The sequence below is a fragment of the Chionomys nivalis genome, chromosome 21, assembly GCF_950005125.1.
Source record: "Chionomys nivalis chromosome 21, mChiNiv1.1, whole genome shotgun sequence".
NCBI classification, from domain to species: domain Eukaryota; kingdom Metazoa; phylum Chordata; class Mammalia; order Rodentia; family Cricetidae; genus Chionomys; species Chionomys nivalis.
This window is the reverse complement of record NC_080106.1, coordinates 42,621,743-42,640,573: the sequence shown is the minus strand read 5'-3', so window position 1 is coordinate 42,640,573 and position 18,831 is coordinate 42,621,743. Positions and strand designations below refer to the sequence as shown.

Below are 18,831 nucleotides of genomic sequence, written 5' to 3'. Positions count from 1 at the left end.
TGTGTGCTAGGCAAACCCCATACAGCAACATCCTCGACTTTCCACAGATAAACTCTTTTTAAATTTTTTTAATTTTTGTTGATTTTTTGAGACAGTGTTTCTCTGTAGCTTTAGATCCTATTTTGGAACTAACTCTTGTAGACCAGGCTGGCCTCAAACTCACAGAGATCCACCTGCCTCTGCCTCCTGAATGCTGGGATTAAAGGCATGTGTACCACCGCCCAGCTCCACAGATAAATAATTAAGCATTCATTTATAAGGAAGGCTAGTGGGTTTCCTCTATAATTACAAATCAAATATATTCATAATAAGGAAAATTTGGAAAACATAAAACACAAAGTAAAAAATAAAAATGATCATTGATAATACCATTTCTCACTATGGCTGTTTTTAAACATTTTGTTCTTTTAGCCATCTGTATATGCTATATGTATATTATCATATGTATTCACTTATGTCTATGTACAACCCCCATACAGTGGCATATATGTACAAATTCAAATATAGTCCCATATGTGTACGACCTCCATGTTAGTGCCATGTATGTATAACCCTCACATATAGTGGAATATATGTACAAACCCCATGTATATTGCGATATACAACCCCTTTGTTATTGGAAAGCTTCGTTTTGCCCACTACAGGCGTAAACTAGATATCTCTGTTTCCTTTGCAGGCAATCAACTAATTAATTGCAGAAACCACGTTTCAGAGTTTAAGAAAAATATGCTACGTTTAAAAAATGAAAGCCAAAATCTTGTGCAAGTCTTGAACCAGATGAAGTATGAAATTGCCCAGATAGCAAACGCATCAGGAGACTTCCGTGAGTGCTGCTTTTGCCTTTGTGAATGGTCATCTGTTTCCATAAACTTGGGGGTTTAGACTTGGGTGCTTCTGACTCTAGGTCACTTCCCCCCAACACACAGTCCAGTTCACACGCTGTCTTACCGTGAGACATGCAGAGCTCAGGGAAGACACACGGATGATACGCTTTCCCGTCCGCACCATGACAGTGACTCCCCATGTTTTCTCTGGGCTCTACCACGTCCACGATCAGTTCACAGAAGCAGTCAGCAGTTGGCATCATCTGTCATCCCTCTTCTCTCACACACCCCTGGGCAACCAGCAGGCAACCCTTCTCCCCACCGTGTGTTCGAGGGGCCATCCATCTTCTCCATCACCATCTCTCCGACACTGCTGCTACGAATATGAGCCCCTCCTTTATTTGTCTTTTTCAAAACTGTAGAAGGGATTATTTGGGAATGGTGAGAATAGAGTTGCTGAATGTTAAGGGGCTACAAAAAATTATAAAGTTACAAGTTTTAACCAAGGGACATCAATCAAAGTGTCAGGGGCACCGATTACAGCCCTTTTTATCCATGCCCTTCGGTCCAGGACTGGCAGTTCTGCTTGTTTCTGGTATAGCTCGCAGTGCTGAGCTGAAATTAAACACTGGTTTAAAAATAGATACTCGTCAGTAACCACTGAACTCTACCATATAGAATTATGATAACAATAACTTGCATATATTTCCTTGAGCACTAAGTTTGTGGCTGAATTAACTATCCTTCGTTTTTTAAGAAGTTGCATCGAGCTGGAGAGATGGCTCAGCAGTTCCCAGTGCCTCTCATCCTCCCAGAGAACCAGAGCTCTGCTCCAAGCACCCCCCTCAGGAGCTGTGACCCCAGCTCCAGGGGACCTTATACCACCTTCAGGCACCAGCAGGCACCTCACACATGCATGCATGCTAGGGTGTGCAGCCCCCACTTCTACCTCACAAATAAACATTTTAAAAACATATTGCTGTGAACTCAGGAACCATCCTTCTTTCTCTTCCAGTTGAAAGGAAAGTGAGCAGACTGAGTGAGAGTGAAATACGTCCCAACGGATTTGAAGGCTTGAAGTTCTTCCTCCCTCATCTGAGGGCAGTGGAGAGAATTTACCCGGATGTAGCCACTAGCAGAGGAAAAGTAGGCGGTAAGAACAGTTATAATTGGGAAACTGAGTTCAAGTATTTTGATTTGGGGAAGAATCTATATCTTAAATTTTCAGTTAGCATACAAAATAATGGGTTTCATTGTGGGATATATGTGTGTCATTATGTGTATGTGTGTCATTGTATGTGTGTCATTTTGTGTGTGTTGTGTGTGTGCGTGCACGTGTGTTTATTATCTCTCTTTGGTCATATTTGTCCCCTCACTACCGTCCCTTGTTCATCCACCCCCTTCTCAATGGTCCCCATCTTCCCCCTCCTCCAAGAAATCCCTCAGATTTAATGGCCAAACTTTTAGATTTGAAGTTGTGAGATACTACGATACTACTATGTAGACTTCTAGCCATTAGGTGTGAATTTTGAAAAAAATAATCACTGCATTTAGTGACTTGAATTTAAGTTCAATTTTATTACAGATGCTTAGAAAATTAACTGACATATGTCAGATACACACAAGGCACCTGTGACATATGTCCAGTACACATTAGGTATCTATGACATATGTCCAGTACACATGAGACATATATGATGTATGTCCAGTACACACAAGGCACCTATGACCTATGTCTAGTACACATGAGGCATCTATGGTGTATGTCCAGTATACACGAACATCTATAACGTATGTCCAGTATACACAAAGCACCTATGACATATGTCCAGTACACATGGGGCATCTATGGTATAGGTCCAGTACACACAAACATATGTCCAGTACACACGAAGCATCTTCTAAGTGCCCCACAAAGGGTTTTCCTTGCTTGGACAAGGTTGTTACCCAGTGGTTGTCCTGTTCTTCCCTTCTTATAACCAATATCAGCAAAGATGGGCTTCAAAGAGAGGATGGTTGTTTATTTATTTAAGGTTTTAGGTCTTTTCTTTTTAGACAGAATCTCACTGTGTAACCTGTTGTAGGAGGCCGCTTGTTTGTGATCCTCCTGCCTCTGCCTCCTTCAGCAAATGCTACCAGCGTGCACCACCACAACCAGCAAGGCCATTTGTTTGTTCCCGGCCACCCAGACTCCCAAAATAATCACACAGAAACTATATTATTTGCAATACTGTTTGGCCAATAGCTTAGGCATATTTCTGGCTAACTCTTACATCTTAAATTAACCCATTTCTATTATTTTATATTTTACCACGAGGCTCATGGCCTACAGGCATGGTTCCAGCTGGCATCTCACATCTTTCCCCTCATGGTGTCTCTCCGACTCCACCTTCTATCTCCCAGCACTCAGTTTAGTTTTCCTCGCCTATCTCTGTTCTGCCCCGCTCTGCTATAGGCTCAAAGCAGTTTCTTTATTAACCAATGGTATTCACAGCATACAGAGGGGAATCCCACATCAGTAACCCAGGCTGACCTTGAACTCATTAATGCCTTTTTCCTACCTCCGGATCGCTGGGGTTACAGCTATGCATCACTACTCCACATAGAAGTATGAGTTCAAGCCCATCATACATAACAGATCAAAACACAGCACTGCAGCGAGAAGCAGACACCGAGCCAAGTCTCAGAATGTCTGACACAAGTCTCATTTGTTCCAATGCAAGGGTCAACTCAGGTCAGTCTCCCCAGCTGCCAGATTCTACATAAGACTTTTGCTGGGATACAGCCCTGTTCATGTATGTTTGCTCTCACTACGGTGGCAGAGCTGAGTAGTTGCGACGGAGATGGCATGGCACAACAGCCAAAAGTCTGTGCTGTCTGACCTTTCACAGAAAAGGTTTGCCAGTCCCAGGACACGTCAGTTCCTCAGGAATAAGTGTGCATCACAATCCTCTGACACATTGCCCAGGCCTGGAGTGTGGAGATAGTGGCACTCTGAAGCATCATTTAGCGTCTACTAAATTCTTAACTGTGTTTCCCAAACTAAACCTTTTCCATTACTCTGCTTAGTCCCAGACCCCAGGGCAGTGAGGCTAATTACTATCTACCCTAACTTAGACCCGTGAAACTGACCCTAGAGGAATCACATGGTAGATACCTCTATCTCCATCAGAACCCCTTTTAGAGGCTTCAGGGCATTTTGAATGGTGTGTGTGTGTGTGTGTGTGTGTGCGCGCGCGCGCGCTACAGCTTACAGTAGAAGTTGATCGGCAACAGGAAAAAATATGTAGGAACTGTAAGATATTAGGCATGAAGGATAAAGATAGCCCAAACTAAATATAAAAAACATAAACAGTGGGGAAAACAAAGCTGAAAAGGCTGGTGTTGCCCTTACACAGCCAGACGTGAGGGTGACGAGATACCCAGGAAAGCTTAGCTCCTGTCTAGGTCATGTGGGGCCTGTGAGTCTTGATGCTTTACTCCTTACAGGTACCTAAAGTCATCTGAGATACATATTTACTCCATCAAACCGTTTAGAAATGACTTCGTTCATGGTTTCCACAAATGACAACATTTCAGAGTGTCTTTCCCACTTGGGACTCCACAGTCTCTTCAGGAAGAAGACGGGAGAACCAGAGGTTATGGGAGGAAGTATACTGAGTTAGCTGTATTAACAAAAGAAAAGTTTTCTCTACAACAAGATTCTGCAACAGAAGAACAGTTTGAATTCTAGAGTACTTATTCACAGTCCACTGCAAACAGCAGAAAATGAAAGTCAGGGCATAGACAGTATTTTGGTAGTATGGCTCAAAACCCTCCTTTTTAAAAGGCAAGCATAAGACCAACTCACAGGCATGGGCAAGCATGGTCTGATGGTAAAGCATGACTTCCTCCATGTTTGTGCCTCTGTCCACAGTGTCTTTTGCACTGGGAATCACCACCGTTGACAGAAGGAACCACACCTACCTGAAGCAAACCCTGACCTCTGTCCTGTCCAGGATGACCCCTGAAGAAGAGAAGGACTCCGTGGTGATTATCTCTGTCGCCGATGTATGTATGGGAAATGAGGTTCCCTTATCTCTGTAGCCTCCAAAGCCCTGAGCAGCAGCTTCTATCCCATAATGGCTTTTTTTCTCTATTTTTGCACTTAAAGGAAGTATCCTGCAGATACTCTTAGAGTCTAGGTGAAATATTTAGTATTTATTTAGTACCACTGTGTGTAAACATGAATCTTATGTGAGAGTCATATGACTGTTAAAATCAAATTGTATTTAACATAAGATTCTTTCATTCAGTAAAACACAAAATTATTCAATTTAATTATAAATTAAATAACTTAATTGTAATTGTAACTTTCAAATAGAGTATTAAAACTGTTACTATAGAGATAAAATCTGCCTAGCTCAATGAAATGTTGGTATACACATTATTAAGTTCAGTAAATAGTATTAAGAAGACTCCATCCTATGTCTGAGAAATTGTGAATTATTCTAGACATTATTTGTAACTGTTGTAACATCTGTAAAGTGTGTGTCACTATCCTGATTTTATTTTATTTTTTTCATTAATTATTTTTTTAATTTTTTTCTCATTTTACATACCAGTCCCGGTTCTCACTCCCTCCCCTCCTCCCACCTCCCTCTACCTACCCCCCACACCAACCCCATCCACTCCTCAGGGAGGGTAAGGCTTCCCATGAGGAATCAACAAAGCCTGACACATCACTTGAGGCAGGACCAAGGCCCTCCCCGCTATATCTAGACTCAGCAAGGGATTCCCTCCAAAGAGAATGGGCTCCAAAAAAGCCAGTTCGGGCACTAGGGATAAATCCTGGTCCCATTGCCAGTGGCCCCACAGACCTTTCCGCCCATGTCGCTGTCACCCACATTCTGAGCGCCTAGTTTGACCCTATGCTGGTTCCCCTGCTGTCAGGCCAGAGTCAGTGAGCTCCCCTTAGCTCAGGTCAGCTGTTTCTGTTGGTATTCCCATCATGGTCTTGACCCCATCGCTCATATTTTTGCTCCTCCAACTCTTCAACTGGACTTTAGAAGTTTAGCCCAGTGCTTTGCTGTGGATCTCTGCATCTGCTTCCATCAGTTGCTGGATGAAGGTTCTATGATGACAATTAAGGTGGTCATCAATCTGACTACAGTGTAAGGCCAAAGGCTAGTTCAGGCACCCTCTCCACAACTGCTTAGGTCTTAGCTGGGGTCTTGTTTGTGGATTCCTGGGAATTTCCCTAGGCCGGGTCTCTTGCTAGCCCCAAATGTTTCCCTCAATCAAGATATCTCTTCCCTCGCTCTCCCTCTCTGTCCTTCCCCCATCTCTGCCATCACATTCCCTCATGTTCTCCTCTCCCCTCCTCTTCTCCCTTCCTCTTCCCCTTCTGCCCTCCCTTCTCTCCCCACCCCACTCTCCCAATTTTGCCAGGAGATCTTAACTAGTTCCCCTTCCCAGGGGGATTCATATATGTTTCTCTTAGCATTCTCCTTGTTATGTAGCTTCTTTGGAGTCATGGACTGTAGGCTGGTTATTCTTTGCTTTACACCTGATATCCACTTTTGAGTGAGTACATACCATGTTTGTCTTTCTGGGTCTGGGTTACCTCACTCAGGATGTTTTTTCCTAGTTCCATCCATTTTCATGCAAATTTCAAGATGTCACTGGTTTTTTTTTGTTTGTTTGTTTTGTTTGGTGTAGTACTCCATTGTATAAATGTGTCACATTTTCTTTATCCATTCTTCAGTTGAGGGGGGCACATAGGTTGTTTCCAGGTTCTGGCTATTACAAATAATGCTGCTATGAACACAGCTGAGCAAATGTCCTTGTAGTATGATTGAGCATCCTTTGGGTATATGCCCAAGAGTGGTATTGCTGGGTCTTGAGGTAGGTTGATTCCCACTTTCTGAGAAACCTCCATACTGATTCCCAAAGTGGCTGTACAAGTTTGCACTCCAACCGGCAATGGAGGAATGTTCCCCTTACTCCGCATCCTCTTCAGCATAAGCTATCATCAGTGTTTTTGATCTTAGCCATTCTGACTGGTATAAGATGGTATCTCAGAGTTGTTTTGATTTGCATTTCCCTGAAGACTAAGGATGTTGAGCAGTTGCTTAAGTGTCTTTTGGCTGTTTGAGTTAGATATTAGGATAGGATAGTTATACCCACTTGTTTCTTAGCTTCATTCATTTGATTAGAAAATCTTTTTCCAACCCTTTACTCTTTGGTAATGTCTGTCTTTGAAGTTGAGGTGTGTTTCTTATATGCAGCAGAAGGATGGATCCTGTTTTCATACCCATTCTGTTAGCCTGTGCCATTTTATACATGAATTGAGTTCATTGATATTAAGAGATATTAACTGGCAGTGATTATTAATTCCTGTTATTTTTTTTGGTGGTAGTGTTTGTGTGTTTCCCTTCTTTGGGGTTTCCTACTGTGAGTTGCCCGTGTTTTTGTGGATGCAGCTAACTTTCTCGGGTTGAAGTTTTTCTTCTAGTACTTTCTGTAAGACTGGATTTGTGGATAGATATTGTTTAAATCTGGTTTTGTCATAAAATATCCTTTTTTTCTCCATCTATGGTGTTTGAAAGCTTTTCTGAGTATTGTAGTCTGGGATTGCATCCATGGTCTCTTAGTGTTTGTAACACATCTGTCCAGGACTTTTTTGACTTCAGGGTTTCCATTGAGAAGTCGGCTGTAATTCTGATAGGTCTGTCTTTGTATGTTATTTGATCTTTTTCCTTTGCAGCTCTTAATATTCTTACTTTATTCTGTATGTTTTGTTTTTTGATTATTATATGGCGAGGGGACATTTTTGTTTTTTAGGTTTTTTTTTATCCAGCCTATTTGGTGTTCTGTAAGTTTCTTGTACCTTCATAGGAATATCCTTCTTTAAGTTGGGAAAGTTTCCTTCTATGATTTTGTTGAATATATTTTCTGTGTCTTTGAGCTGGAGTTCTTCTCCTTCTTCTATTTCTATCCCTTAGATTTAGTCTTTTCATAGTGTCCCAGATTTTCTGGATGTTTTGTGTTAAGGATTTGTTGTATTTAACATTTTCTTTGATCAATGAATTTGTTTCCTCTATTGTATCTTCAGTGCCTGAGATTCTCCCTTCCATCTCTTATATTCTGTTGATTATGATTACATCTGTAGTTCCTGTTTGTTTACCCATTTCCAGAATTCCCTCAATTTGTGTTTTCTTTCTTGACTCTATTTCAGTTTTCAAGTCTTGAATCGTTTGAACTGTTGCTTCACCTGTTTTTTTTTTTTTTTTTTACTTTCTTTAAGAGATTTATTGATTTCTTCCAAATTTTTATCTGTCTTTTCCTCCATCTCTTTAAGAGGATTTTTCATTTCCTCTTTAAGGGTCTCTATCATCTTCATAAAGTTATATTTAAGGTTGTTTTCTTCTGCTTCTGGGTTAGGATTCAGGTCTTCCTGTTGTATGACCACTGGGTTCTGGTGTTGTCGTGCTGCTCCTTAGGTTGTTGAATGAATTCTTGCATTGTGCCTACCCATCTCTTCCTCCAATTGGTGCAGGCAGTTTCTGCCTCTTGGTCCAGTCCTTGCAGTTGGTGTCTGTATCTCAGGGAGCTACTGGGGGAAGGGGTGGGTTTAGGGGTAGAATGGGACTTGTAGATTACAGGGTCTGATCAATGGGGGGTTGTTAGAGCAGCCTGTCTGAGGGAGGCTTGCCTGCTGGCCAGTTAGAACAGCTGAGATGGGTGGGGGAGGGGCCCGCTAGGAAGCTGGTCACTTTCCTCTTGGTTCTGTCTGTGCAGCTGCAGTTTGTGCCTCAGAGAGCCGCTGAGGTCGCGGGGGATGGGTGTGTTTGGGAGCAGAGTGAGGCTTGCAGGGTCTGATAGATATGGGGATATTGGAGCAGTCTGTCTGCAGGTGGCTTACCTGCTGGCCACCTAGTGAAGCTGAGGCAGGTGGGCAAGGAGCCAGGGCTTTGCCCCAGGCCTACGGATTAGAGATTGTGCTGTTCAGCTGGGGAACTGGTTACTCCCCTCTTGGTCTGCTCTGTGCAGTCACAGTCTGTACCAATTTTATTTATTTTTTAAAGCACCTGTATCCTTCTTTATTACTTAAAGCAATTTTAAATTTAAATATATTTCTATCAGATTCTTCCCCTCCCTGAAGTCCTTCCAGATCCTACCCCCAATACTTACCCTAAGTCTCAAAAAATGAACAAAAACCCAGTATAACCACAACTTCCCCAAACCAAGAAAACAAAATTAAACACTACCACCCCCAGATAAACAACACCAAATGAAAGCACACATACACACACACACACACACACATGTATGCACGCACACACACCTCTGTGTAGTCCATCATACATTGGTCATTTACTCCTGAACATGAGGCCTACCCTGGAGTCACTTATAAACCCAATGTCACTCCATTGGAGAACACTGATTTTTACCTTCTCCAGCAGGTATAAAAGATAGTTCAGTTGTTAACCTTTACCCTAGTCACTAGGTTTTTATTCATTTATTTGTTCATTCATTCATTAAAAACAAAATAAAATATAATAAGATAAAACAAAACTATCACATCAAAGTTGAACAAGACAAAACAACAAAAGGAAAAGAGCCCAAGAGAAGGCACAAGAGTCAGAGACTCATGCGTTCACACACTGAAGAATCCCATAAAAATACTAAACTGGAAATCAGAATATAGACACAGAGGGTCTGATGCAGAGCTGTGCAGGCCCTGGGCATGCTGCCTCTGTCTCTGTGAGTTTTGCTCATGTTGATTTAGAGAGCCATGTTTTCTTGGTGTCCTCTATCCCCTCTAGCCCACACACTTTTCCCACTTCCTCTTGGGGCAGGGTCATCCCTGAGCTCTGAGGGGAGAGATGAATATTGAATGAGAGCTTAAAGAAGACATCTTGCCCAGTAATGAAGACTGGGGTGTAGGTCTCCCCAACAATGGCATCATTTTCTTTTTTACCCTCATCCATGATGGTAATCACGCTTTCATTTTGAAAATTTGAGTAAAACTATAAAGAATTGTGTATTAATGTCATAAACTTTAGACAAGAGAAGTGTGCAGTAGTTTCTGTATTCAAGTAAGTGTTCTTTAAAATAAATATGTGTATTTTATATTTTCTCCTAGAAAGTGAAAACTCTAGAAATCATTAGGTCATGTTGAAATTTCACACATAAATTCCATGTAGTAAAAGTGTTGTGTCGATAAAACCATGAGGCATCCTTAATTTTCAGTGATTTCTCTTTTTCTTTTAGACTGGTGATTATTTGAACTATGTCGTCGACATGGTTAAAACAAAGTAAGACTTTCTGATAAATTTCAACTTCAGCCGCTCTTTATTTTTATGTTGTACTCTTTCCCGTCCAATTATATTATTGTTTATTGATTGTATTCTCTTTAGTGACTCCGAGCCACAGAAAATGAGCCTGTGGCTTTGTCTAATCTGTGGTAAAGTTGAACACAGAATTTTCCCGGAGTTTGCAGACTTCTCACTGGGATTCACTTTTCCTTGCTGTGTCTGAGTCCCCCTGCAGATGGGGGGAGGAAGGGATGAGCCCTCTCTGTGGGTTAAGTAGAATTCCTGGGGCAGATAAGAGCAGAGTGCTGGTGCCTGGCACAGACTGCATCCGAAAGGCAGGAGGTCAAAAGAGCAATGTGCAAGACTTTTGGAACCTTAAGTGCATTGGGAGCACAGATACTTGGGGTTTAATAGGAAGGTGGGATAAGCCGTGGAGAGATGCTGTACAAAGCTAAGGGATTTGCAGTTTTCTATTGACCAGAGCCATAGCCCTGGCCACTGAGCTGAGTCTGGCCAGCTGGAGCGACCCAGCAGTGGCGCCTTCCTTCTTGGATGACTCTGAGAAGTAGTTGGCATGGATAAGGCAAAAACAAGTGGGTGGGGAACTGTCAAGATCAGAAGCAAAAAGGGAATAGAAAACCGTTATCACTTGTATGCGACCACTTGGGATTTGCCCTATAATTTCAGAGATACCATCAGTGGGGGCTGCAGAGACGGCTCAGCTGGTAAAATGCTTGCCTTGCAAGCCTGAGGACCAGAGTTCAGATCTCACATTAAAAAAAAAATGCCATGTGGGCATAGTAGCCCCCCTGTAATCCAGCATGTAGGAGGTGAAGAGGGAACCCCCTGAGCAAGCTGGCTGCTCAGACTCGCTGAGTTGGCGAGCTCTCTAAGACAGAGCAACCCTACCCTGCCTCAGTGTGTGAGGTGTAGAGAAACCAAGGGAAACAGCTAACGTCAGCCCCAGGCCTCTGCACACACGCAGAGGAACAGGAGCACACACAAACACAGCACACACATGTGAAAATCAGTGGCTTCAGAAACTGCTGTGTGTTATAGCTGAAATGAAGAATATAAGAAAATTATGTGAGACTATTTCAGAGGCGATTCTGGTGTTGGTAATAGTGTTGATGTTAATGCAGGGCACTTTGAGTGATTACTCTTTAAATTGTGACAATGCAATAAATCAATTATTTTATTTTATGTGAGTTAATATGTATGTATATCAGTATGGTGTGTTTGTATGCAGTGTTTTGTGTGTGTGTGTGTGTGTGTGTGCGTGTGCGTGCATCCTGTATGCATGCAGAGGCCAGGGGAGGATTTCAGGCACCCTGCTTTATCGCTCTCAGTCTTTCCTTTCAAACAGGGAGCTGGACTGATAGCCAGCAAGCCCAGGCATGCTCCTGCCTCTGCCCTCCGACAGTGCCAGGGTCCCAGAAATGAACACAGCCCTGCCTGGTTTTCCGAGGATTCTGATGTCCCAACAGGTGGTCATGCTTGAACAACATGCAGTTTACCCTGTGAGCCACCTCCGCAGCTCAGCTCTGTCATTCAGATGAACACATTAAAGAATAAAAGAGTTCAAAATGTCGTGATGAGGTTTGGACTGTGTTTTGTTAGCACTCCTGGGTTCAGTCCCTAACCCCCAAATTTTTCTAAGTGATTGTTTCTCAGTTGTTACATTTCAGTTAACATGAATGTATAAATTTCAGTCCATATTTAATTTCATACTATTTAGTTAAAGCATTTTGTCCAGATCTTCTGGAGTAATGAGGAAGGATATTAGATTTTAATTGATCATAAATTTGGAACTGCTCAATAATTTTTAAAGCATTAATGCTATATACATAAAACCTTATTGGGACTGAACGTGGCTGTATCCCCTTACATATTACTATGAAGGGGACTGTTGGTTTATAGTGGTGGCTGTCGATTCTGGAATAGTCACTTCAGGGTCTTCTGATGTAACATAAACTCATAATCCAGAAATGTTTCAAAAAGATCCTAGCAAACTGTCACCACCCAGGATTACAAAGGACTAAATCTCTCTCCATCAGTAAGGGGAATTAGACCACCAAATGGGAAGTTATTTGACCTTGGTGCCTTAGGAGGATTTGGGTGTTGTCTGAAGTGTAAACTTCCTATTAGCCTCCACTGTCCAAGATTTTCCGCGCCTCTGGATGCTGAAATCTCATGCAATCTTCAGTTGCCTCTACTGCACGCGACTCCTATCTATGCCTCTAAGGTATATAATTTCATTTTAAAATAGATACTCTGTTACTTATCTTTATTTCCAGCCAAATGTAACTCCCCAGTCTGTTCTCCTCTACCAGGAGCTTCCACTCTCTGAGGAAATACTAGAATTCATCCTTATAAATTTTACACTAGAAGATGGATGGAGCAGCAGACTATATAATCCTGGTCCTTTGGAGGCAGAGGCAGGAGGACCAGCCATAGCCACTGTTAAGACATCCACACAGACCAGTGGGCAGTGGAGGCGAGTCAGGCCAAGCCTAGCTAGCCACTTAGGCTAACTTCAGAAGCTGCACTGCTGTTGAGCAGCGCTCTTAGTAAAAATGGAAATTATCCTTTCTGAAAGTGAGCCTCCGCAGTGAGCCCCTGCGGTGAGCCACCGCACTGAGGCACTGAGTCGCCACCGCACTGAGCCACTGCACTGAGCCCCCCCCCCCCCCCGCAGCTGGCAGTGGTTTCCTTCTAGCCGCTTCCTCATTGTAGACTGTTCTCCCTCCTCCTGACTGTCAAAGGATCCTTTGACTAGCTTAAGAAAATTCACAGTATCTTATAATCCTGTGGGAAATTTATTTTATATTTTGCATTCTAATTTTCAAGTTTTTAATTTATTTTTCTGTGTTCATGCTATGGGGCATACATGCCACAGTTTGGGCACAGAGGTTAGTGGACCACTCTGGAATGATCAGTTCTCTCTTCCACTTTATGTGAGCTCCAGAGATGGCCCTTGGGTCACTGGGCTTGTGGGACAAGTGTCTTTACCCACTGAACCATCTTGCTGGCCCATATATTTTAGTCTTTTTCAAAAATATATCTTTCATTAGCTTATAAATATTTTGGTTAAGAAATAGTACTTGTATGTTATTGGTATCAGGAAGCAACCTGTGAGATAATCCAAATCCGTACATTATGTGGACACGCATAAAGAAGGTATTTTTAAGCATTTACATTACTTTGGTAAGTTAAGATATTCAACTATATTGGGCGTTCAACCTCCCTATACTTCTATTTCTAGATTCAAAAGACAAGTGCAATCTGGGTCCTTGGAAGTCATTTCAATACCCACCTTTTTTTATCCGAGTGGATTACTGGGCAAGAAAACAATGGAGGACTCAAAAAGGTAGGTCAAAGAATGGACCTGAAAGAACTGATGTCCTGGGACGGTCATCGGGGAGATAATGACCCACAATGTCGTGACACGGGGAAGCCAGCTCCTACTGACTTGCAGCGGTTGCCTGTGAATCACATTCTGAGCCCTAGCCCAGTGACATTTAGTGGGTAGCATGAAATCCGTCATAGTATTTATTATTCCATGAAAACGGGCAGAAGATACAGATGATACCCACGAGGAGTGGCCATCCTGCCTATTCTGAGTCGGTTGGCAGCGTCTGCCAGCTGAGGGTGATCTGCTCCTGTTTATAGACAGTGATGAGCAGAAACACAGCGAAGGAGGCGGGGGAGCCTGGCAGTGGAGCTCACGGCTCCTGGAACCTGCTCCCAGCTTTCCATGCCCTCGTCATTTTAGACAGGTAAATTGACCCTTTCCCCCAATTGCCTCAATTTTGCCGATATGTTCAATGAAATAGTGTATGTACACAGTGTTTAGTAGACAAACCAGGTCATTTGGAAGTTACAAGAACAAAACGTGACAGCATTTATGAAAGAATAATAATAAGTTGAAACCTTTGCATGTAGTAAAATGATTGTATATTTCTGGTAATAAATACAGCACTGTGGGGAATGTATTGAGTTGATTAAAAAATAATAATTTGCTGATACCCATTGGAAGCCTGCCCCTTTCTGAGTGAATACGTAGAAAGGGTGGACTAGGAGGGGTTGCAGGAGGAGGCAGAAGGGAGGATGCAGTTGGCATGTAAAATAAATAAATTAATTAAAAATAAAGATAAAGGCTTACCAGGAATCTCAGGGGAAGTCCCTTCCCTGAGAACCTATTATATGCTCATTTTATATGTTATTATATCGTATGTGGTGTGTTTGACTCTCAAACTACATGAGCGTTTTTGTTTATCCTCATTAGTGTCCGACTCTGGAAGTTGCCCAGACCTTTGCTGTCCTGCAGCCTTTCCTCTTCTGTCTCCTGCCTGGAAAGCCTGGGCGCCGTTCACCCCTCCTCCGTCCCTCTACTGTGGCCTGGCTCAGGTCTGCTTGGCACGGACTCTCTTGCTCAGTCTGCCGTCTCAGACTCACTTCCTGTGGTCAGAAGACCCTGTCTTCCGTATGAGATCAAGCCCAATGCTCCTCACATGTCTTAAGACATCCTTCATGCTCTGGTTGGTCTCTGGCACCCCTGTTCTCCTGGGAGCCCCAACTCGCCATGCTCTGTAGCAGAGGTGGCTAGCGCCTCCACACCTGGGCATCTATTTCAGCGGCATTCCGTACCCTGGCTCTCTCTGTTCCACTTTTCTGCTCTTCCCATCTTGTTGTACAAAGATCTTCACTGTTAATGACTTAGCCCAGCACAATCTCTTAATAGTCTGCGAGACCCTAGGGCAAGAACTGCCTGTGTCTTGTACCTGCAGGACATGGCCTAGTGCCCTGCTTGCTGATAAAGTACAATAAGATTTCTAAATCCGCTCCTGTGACGGAGAAAGGCTGTCTTAGTTTGCTGTTGTCGTGGTGATGAAACACTGACCGAAGCGCCTTAGCAGAGGAAAGGGTGCATTTGCGCACAGAGTCCCACATCACAGTCCGTCCCTGAGGCGTGCCAAGGCGGGAACTCAGAGCAGCAACAGTAACCAATGGGGAAAGGCCGTCTACAGGCTTCATCTCCAGCGCTTGCTCAGCTACCTCCCTCTACCGCCTAGGATCGCCCAGGTGTGGTGCCGCCCACCGTGGACTGGGCTCCCCAGCAGCAACTACTCATCAAGAAAACACCCCACAGTTGCGGACAGGCCAATCTGATGGAGGCGTTTCCTCAGCTGAGGGTCCTCTTCCTAAGGGACTCCAGTTTTTGTCAAGCCGACAGTAACTAATTGCCTAAATAAAAATTTAGCTAAAATGTAAAATGCCTGGTCTGTGCTCGTTATAGTTGAGCAGAGGAATAGAGAAGTCTTTAGTATAACTTTAGTATAAATATATTCCCTTTTATTCTCTGTCTGTATCATTACATCAGAAATGGAAAGGTGTTATTCAATTACTGAATAGGCTTATAAATTAATTTGTTATAGTGAACATTAATAGATTTTATTCTTTATTTTTAGTTGGCAAATGAAACAAGCGTTGGATTTTTGTGTTTTGATGCTGTATGCCCGACCCAAGGCCACGTATTACTTACAGGTGAAAACTTGGTATACATGAATTTGAAACGGAAGCTTTACTGTTTCAATCCTTCCTTTAATTCCTTTTCTCCTTGGGTTGCTCTGCTTTAGTCTGTAGCCAAGCAAATAGGAAATATTTAAGAAATCAATATTCCCAAAGGATTGATTATATCTTCTTTCTGTACTCGCTGTAGCAGAGAGAATTAAAGTTAGAGGGCACAAACGAAAAAGAAACTGTAAAGCTCCTGGGAGGACATGGAAACCACCCTGTGCGCATGTGTAAGCCTTATTGTAGGCCGTGCCGAGGACCCACCCAGATTGCCACCACACCCGGTCTCTCACTGTGTGATGGCTCTGTTCTACTGCCTCGGTGACGCTGTAGAAGTGAGTCCATCATGGGGACCAGTCACTTCAGATTGCCGAATAGCAGCGGCACGCGTCCTGTAATAAGCACAAACCTCACCACAGAGGAAAACGTTTCAGAATTATCAATAGAGGGCGGGGAGAAAGCGAGAGACAGGCTGAGAGCAAGATCTTTCCTGAGACTGGAAGAAAACAGCTCCTCTTGCGCAGTGGCGAAGCAGAGGGTGTCAGCCGCAGCCGGGTTCTTTCCATCCTGGGACAGCGGTTCTTGTGTGCCCTCCTGATGTGGTTGATGTGGGAAACGCCTAGGTCTAAGGACCTCCCATTGTGTTTGTAAAATCAAGAAAGACAGCTTTTGCCTCACCTGCTTTCCTTCTAGGGTTCCTGCCATCATCCTTTTGACCGGCCAGGGGTGGGTGGGGATGGGCAGCTCCTTCCTGCCACCTCTCACAAAGGCCCGTGGGAGCTCAGGTAGAGCCTGGCAGCGTGTGGCACGAGGAGGTGGGACCTTTGGGGTGTGATTTGGTCCCGAGGTCAGAGTCCTGATGATGGATTGGTGTTTCCAGACAGGCGGTTTTCTCTCTTTGTCAGAGAACACAGTGAGACCGCCATGAAGACCGGGCCTCAGCAACCCCCTCGTGAGCTGGCACCTGGACCCTGGACTCCCCAGAGTCCAGAACCGCTAGCATTAACCAGCTTTACGGCTGTGTATAAGCCAGTCTGTAAAATCGTGTTCTAACAACCAGAATGGGGAGTCCGATCATCTTAGTTAGAAGCCCAAATGTTGATGAGAATTGAAATGAATGCCAAGGGGTCCAAAGAGGACTTAAGTAGAATGTTCTGGGTCAGCATTTAGGAGAGAAAAAGATACCTTTAGGTCTGATTGATCTCATAGCCAGAGAATGAGCTTTGACTAACTGAAAATAGCCTTAGTGGATTGAACTGAAGATTATTATCCTGTCAAAAACATTTCCAGTGTGCTATATTGAAAGTATTATTTTTTTGTCTTTGAGATAATATTAATCTAACGGAATTCATTGGCGGTATTAATGCTGTTTTTTTGTATTTGCCTTTTTTCTTTAGCTAGAAGATGATATCATAGCAAGAAAGACGTATTTTACAAAAATGAAAGATTTTGTAAATAGTCTCACTTCGGAAAATTGGTTTTATATTGAATTTTCCGTACTTGGATTTATAGGTAAGCCTAGTCTATTGTGTTGAATCACGTTGGATTAAGCTCACTCTCTTTTCTTACTAAGGTGAGCTTGTTATGTAGCTCGGGTTGGTCTTGAACCCTCAATCAGGCTGGACCTCAAAATCTTAATTCTTCTGCCTCATCCTCAAGTGCTGGGATTATGGGTGTGTGCCAACATCCTCTGCTTAGTCTGCTTTTCTGTCTGTCTGTCTATCACAAAATAGTCTTAAAACTTTTAAAGAGCATATCAAATAGTGTGTTATAATACGGAGTGGAGAGGCATGGCCTGATTCCTGTATGGATAATTCGGCTTTAATGATAAAGTCAGACCGGCACACCTGAATTGTAATTCAGGTAACATATCTTGGTCATTTTTTTCTAGGTAGACAATATAATGAGCAAATTAACATGTGTACACATATTATAAAAGCATAAAATTGGGTGCTAGAGTATGCGCATGTTCAGTGACAAGTATGTGCTGTCCTTTTTCCATGCAGAAGGATGTGGGGGTCCCTGTGGACAGTATGTTCTCAGCACATGCTGGACTCCAAGTCCTGTCCTCATACCCCAACCAGCAATTCAGGGCTATGGGAGTGTACTTAATAATGGTACTTAATTTCCAATATGTCAAAGTTGCTGCTCTTAATATAGAAATGACTTAATGACCGGGAGGGAGGGAAATGTTCAGTTGGTAAAGAGCCTGCCATGTAAACACAGGGCCCAAGTTTGGACCCCAGAACCTCTATACACACCAGGCATGGTGGAGGCGCCCATACCAGCTTTGGAGAGCCTTGAGAGAGGCAAATCCTGGAACTCACTGGCCAGCCCACCTGAGTTAATGAATGGCAGGTTCCGAGAGAGACACTCTCTCAAAACACAAGGTGAGAGGAAGACGCCCAGATATTGACCTTGGGCCTCCCTGCGCATGTGCGCCTGTGTGCACACACCACACGCATACACAAAAACACAAAAAGAAATAGTGTGTGAATTGTACCAGCCACAGAAAAGTTCCTGTGACGGTGGTCATGGTTCCAGTTTCTACAGCCATGATTTAGATTTTCTTCTTCTTTCTTCCAGCCTTTCCCTCATTCCCTTTGAGCTTTCTGGTCTCAGCTGGGTTACTGTGCCCCTCATTTCCAGGGGCCTGAGATCCATAAATCTGATGGACACCCACTTTTATTTTACTTGGGGGGGGGGAGAAATCCCAGCTTTCTATTTTCACGTTGACCCACTGTCTACGTAGTTTTAAAATTGACTTACAAACCAAAAACATACCCACGTAGAGCATTTGCTGACTCACGCTGGGGCCTGTCTTACATTTACATCCATGGTAGGTAACATAATAAGCTTTTTTCTGTTCCGTACATGTTGTACCTTCAATACTACATTTTAAAGGTTCAAGGTCTTGATCAGTGCCCATCTCTAATCAGCTCCTTACTGGCGCAGCTTTCTGTTGCAGCAGTAGAGGGAGCGTGCATTACAGGAAGCCTGATATGCGCTCGGCTTTGTGACCCTCATGCCACTAATTTCTGTTCCACCCTCTTGTGGTCATCCGGGGGTCTGTGTAAAGTGTGTCCTCTAACAGTTACGGACGTCCATCTGTTCTTCATATGCTCACA

General features: G+C 43.3%; 1 protein-coding gene across 1 annotated transcript in view; it reads left to right on the top strand.

The window, feature by feature from the left end:
* Mgat4d (MGAT4 family member D) overlaps positions 1 to 18,831 on the top strand; it is a 40,953-nt gene that overhangs the window by 5,343 nt on the left and 16,779 nt on the right. Inside the window, exons 2-8 of the mRNA XM_057753332.1 lie at positions 677 to 823; positions 1,840 to 1,977; positions 4,741 to 4,874; positions 10,083 to 10,126; positions 13,392 to 13,496; positions 15,598 to 15,673; positions 17,101 to 17,215. Coding sequence (XP_057609315.1) covers positions 677 to 823; positions 1,840 to 1,977; positions 4,741 to 4,874; positions 10,083 to 10,126; positions 13,392 to 13,496; positions 15,598 to 15,673; positions 17,101 to 17,215 — 759 coding nt within the window. The remainder of the gene's footprint in view (positions 1 to 676; positions 824 to 1,839; positions 1,978 to 4,740; positions 4,875 to 10,082; positions 10,127 to 13,391; positions 13,497 to 15,597; positions 15,674 to 17,100; positions 17,216 to 18,831) is intronic.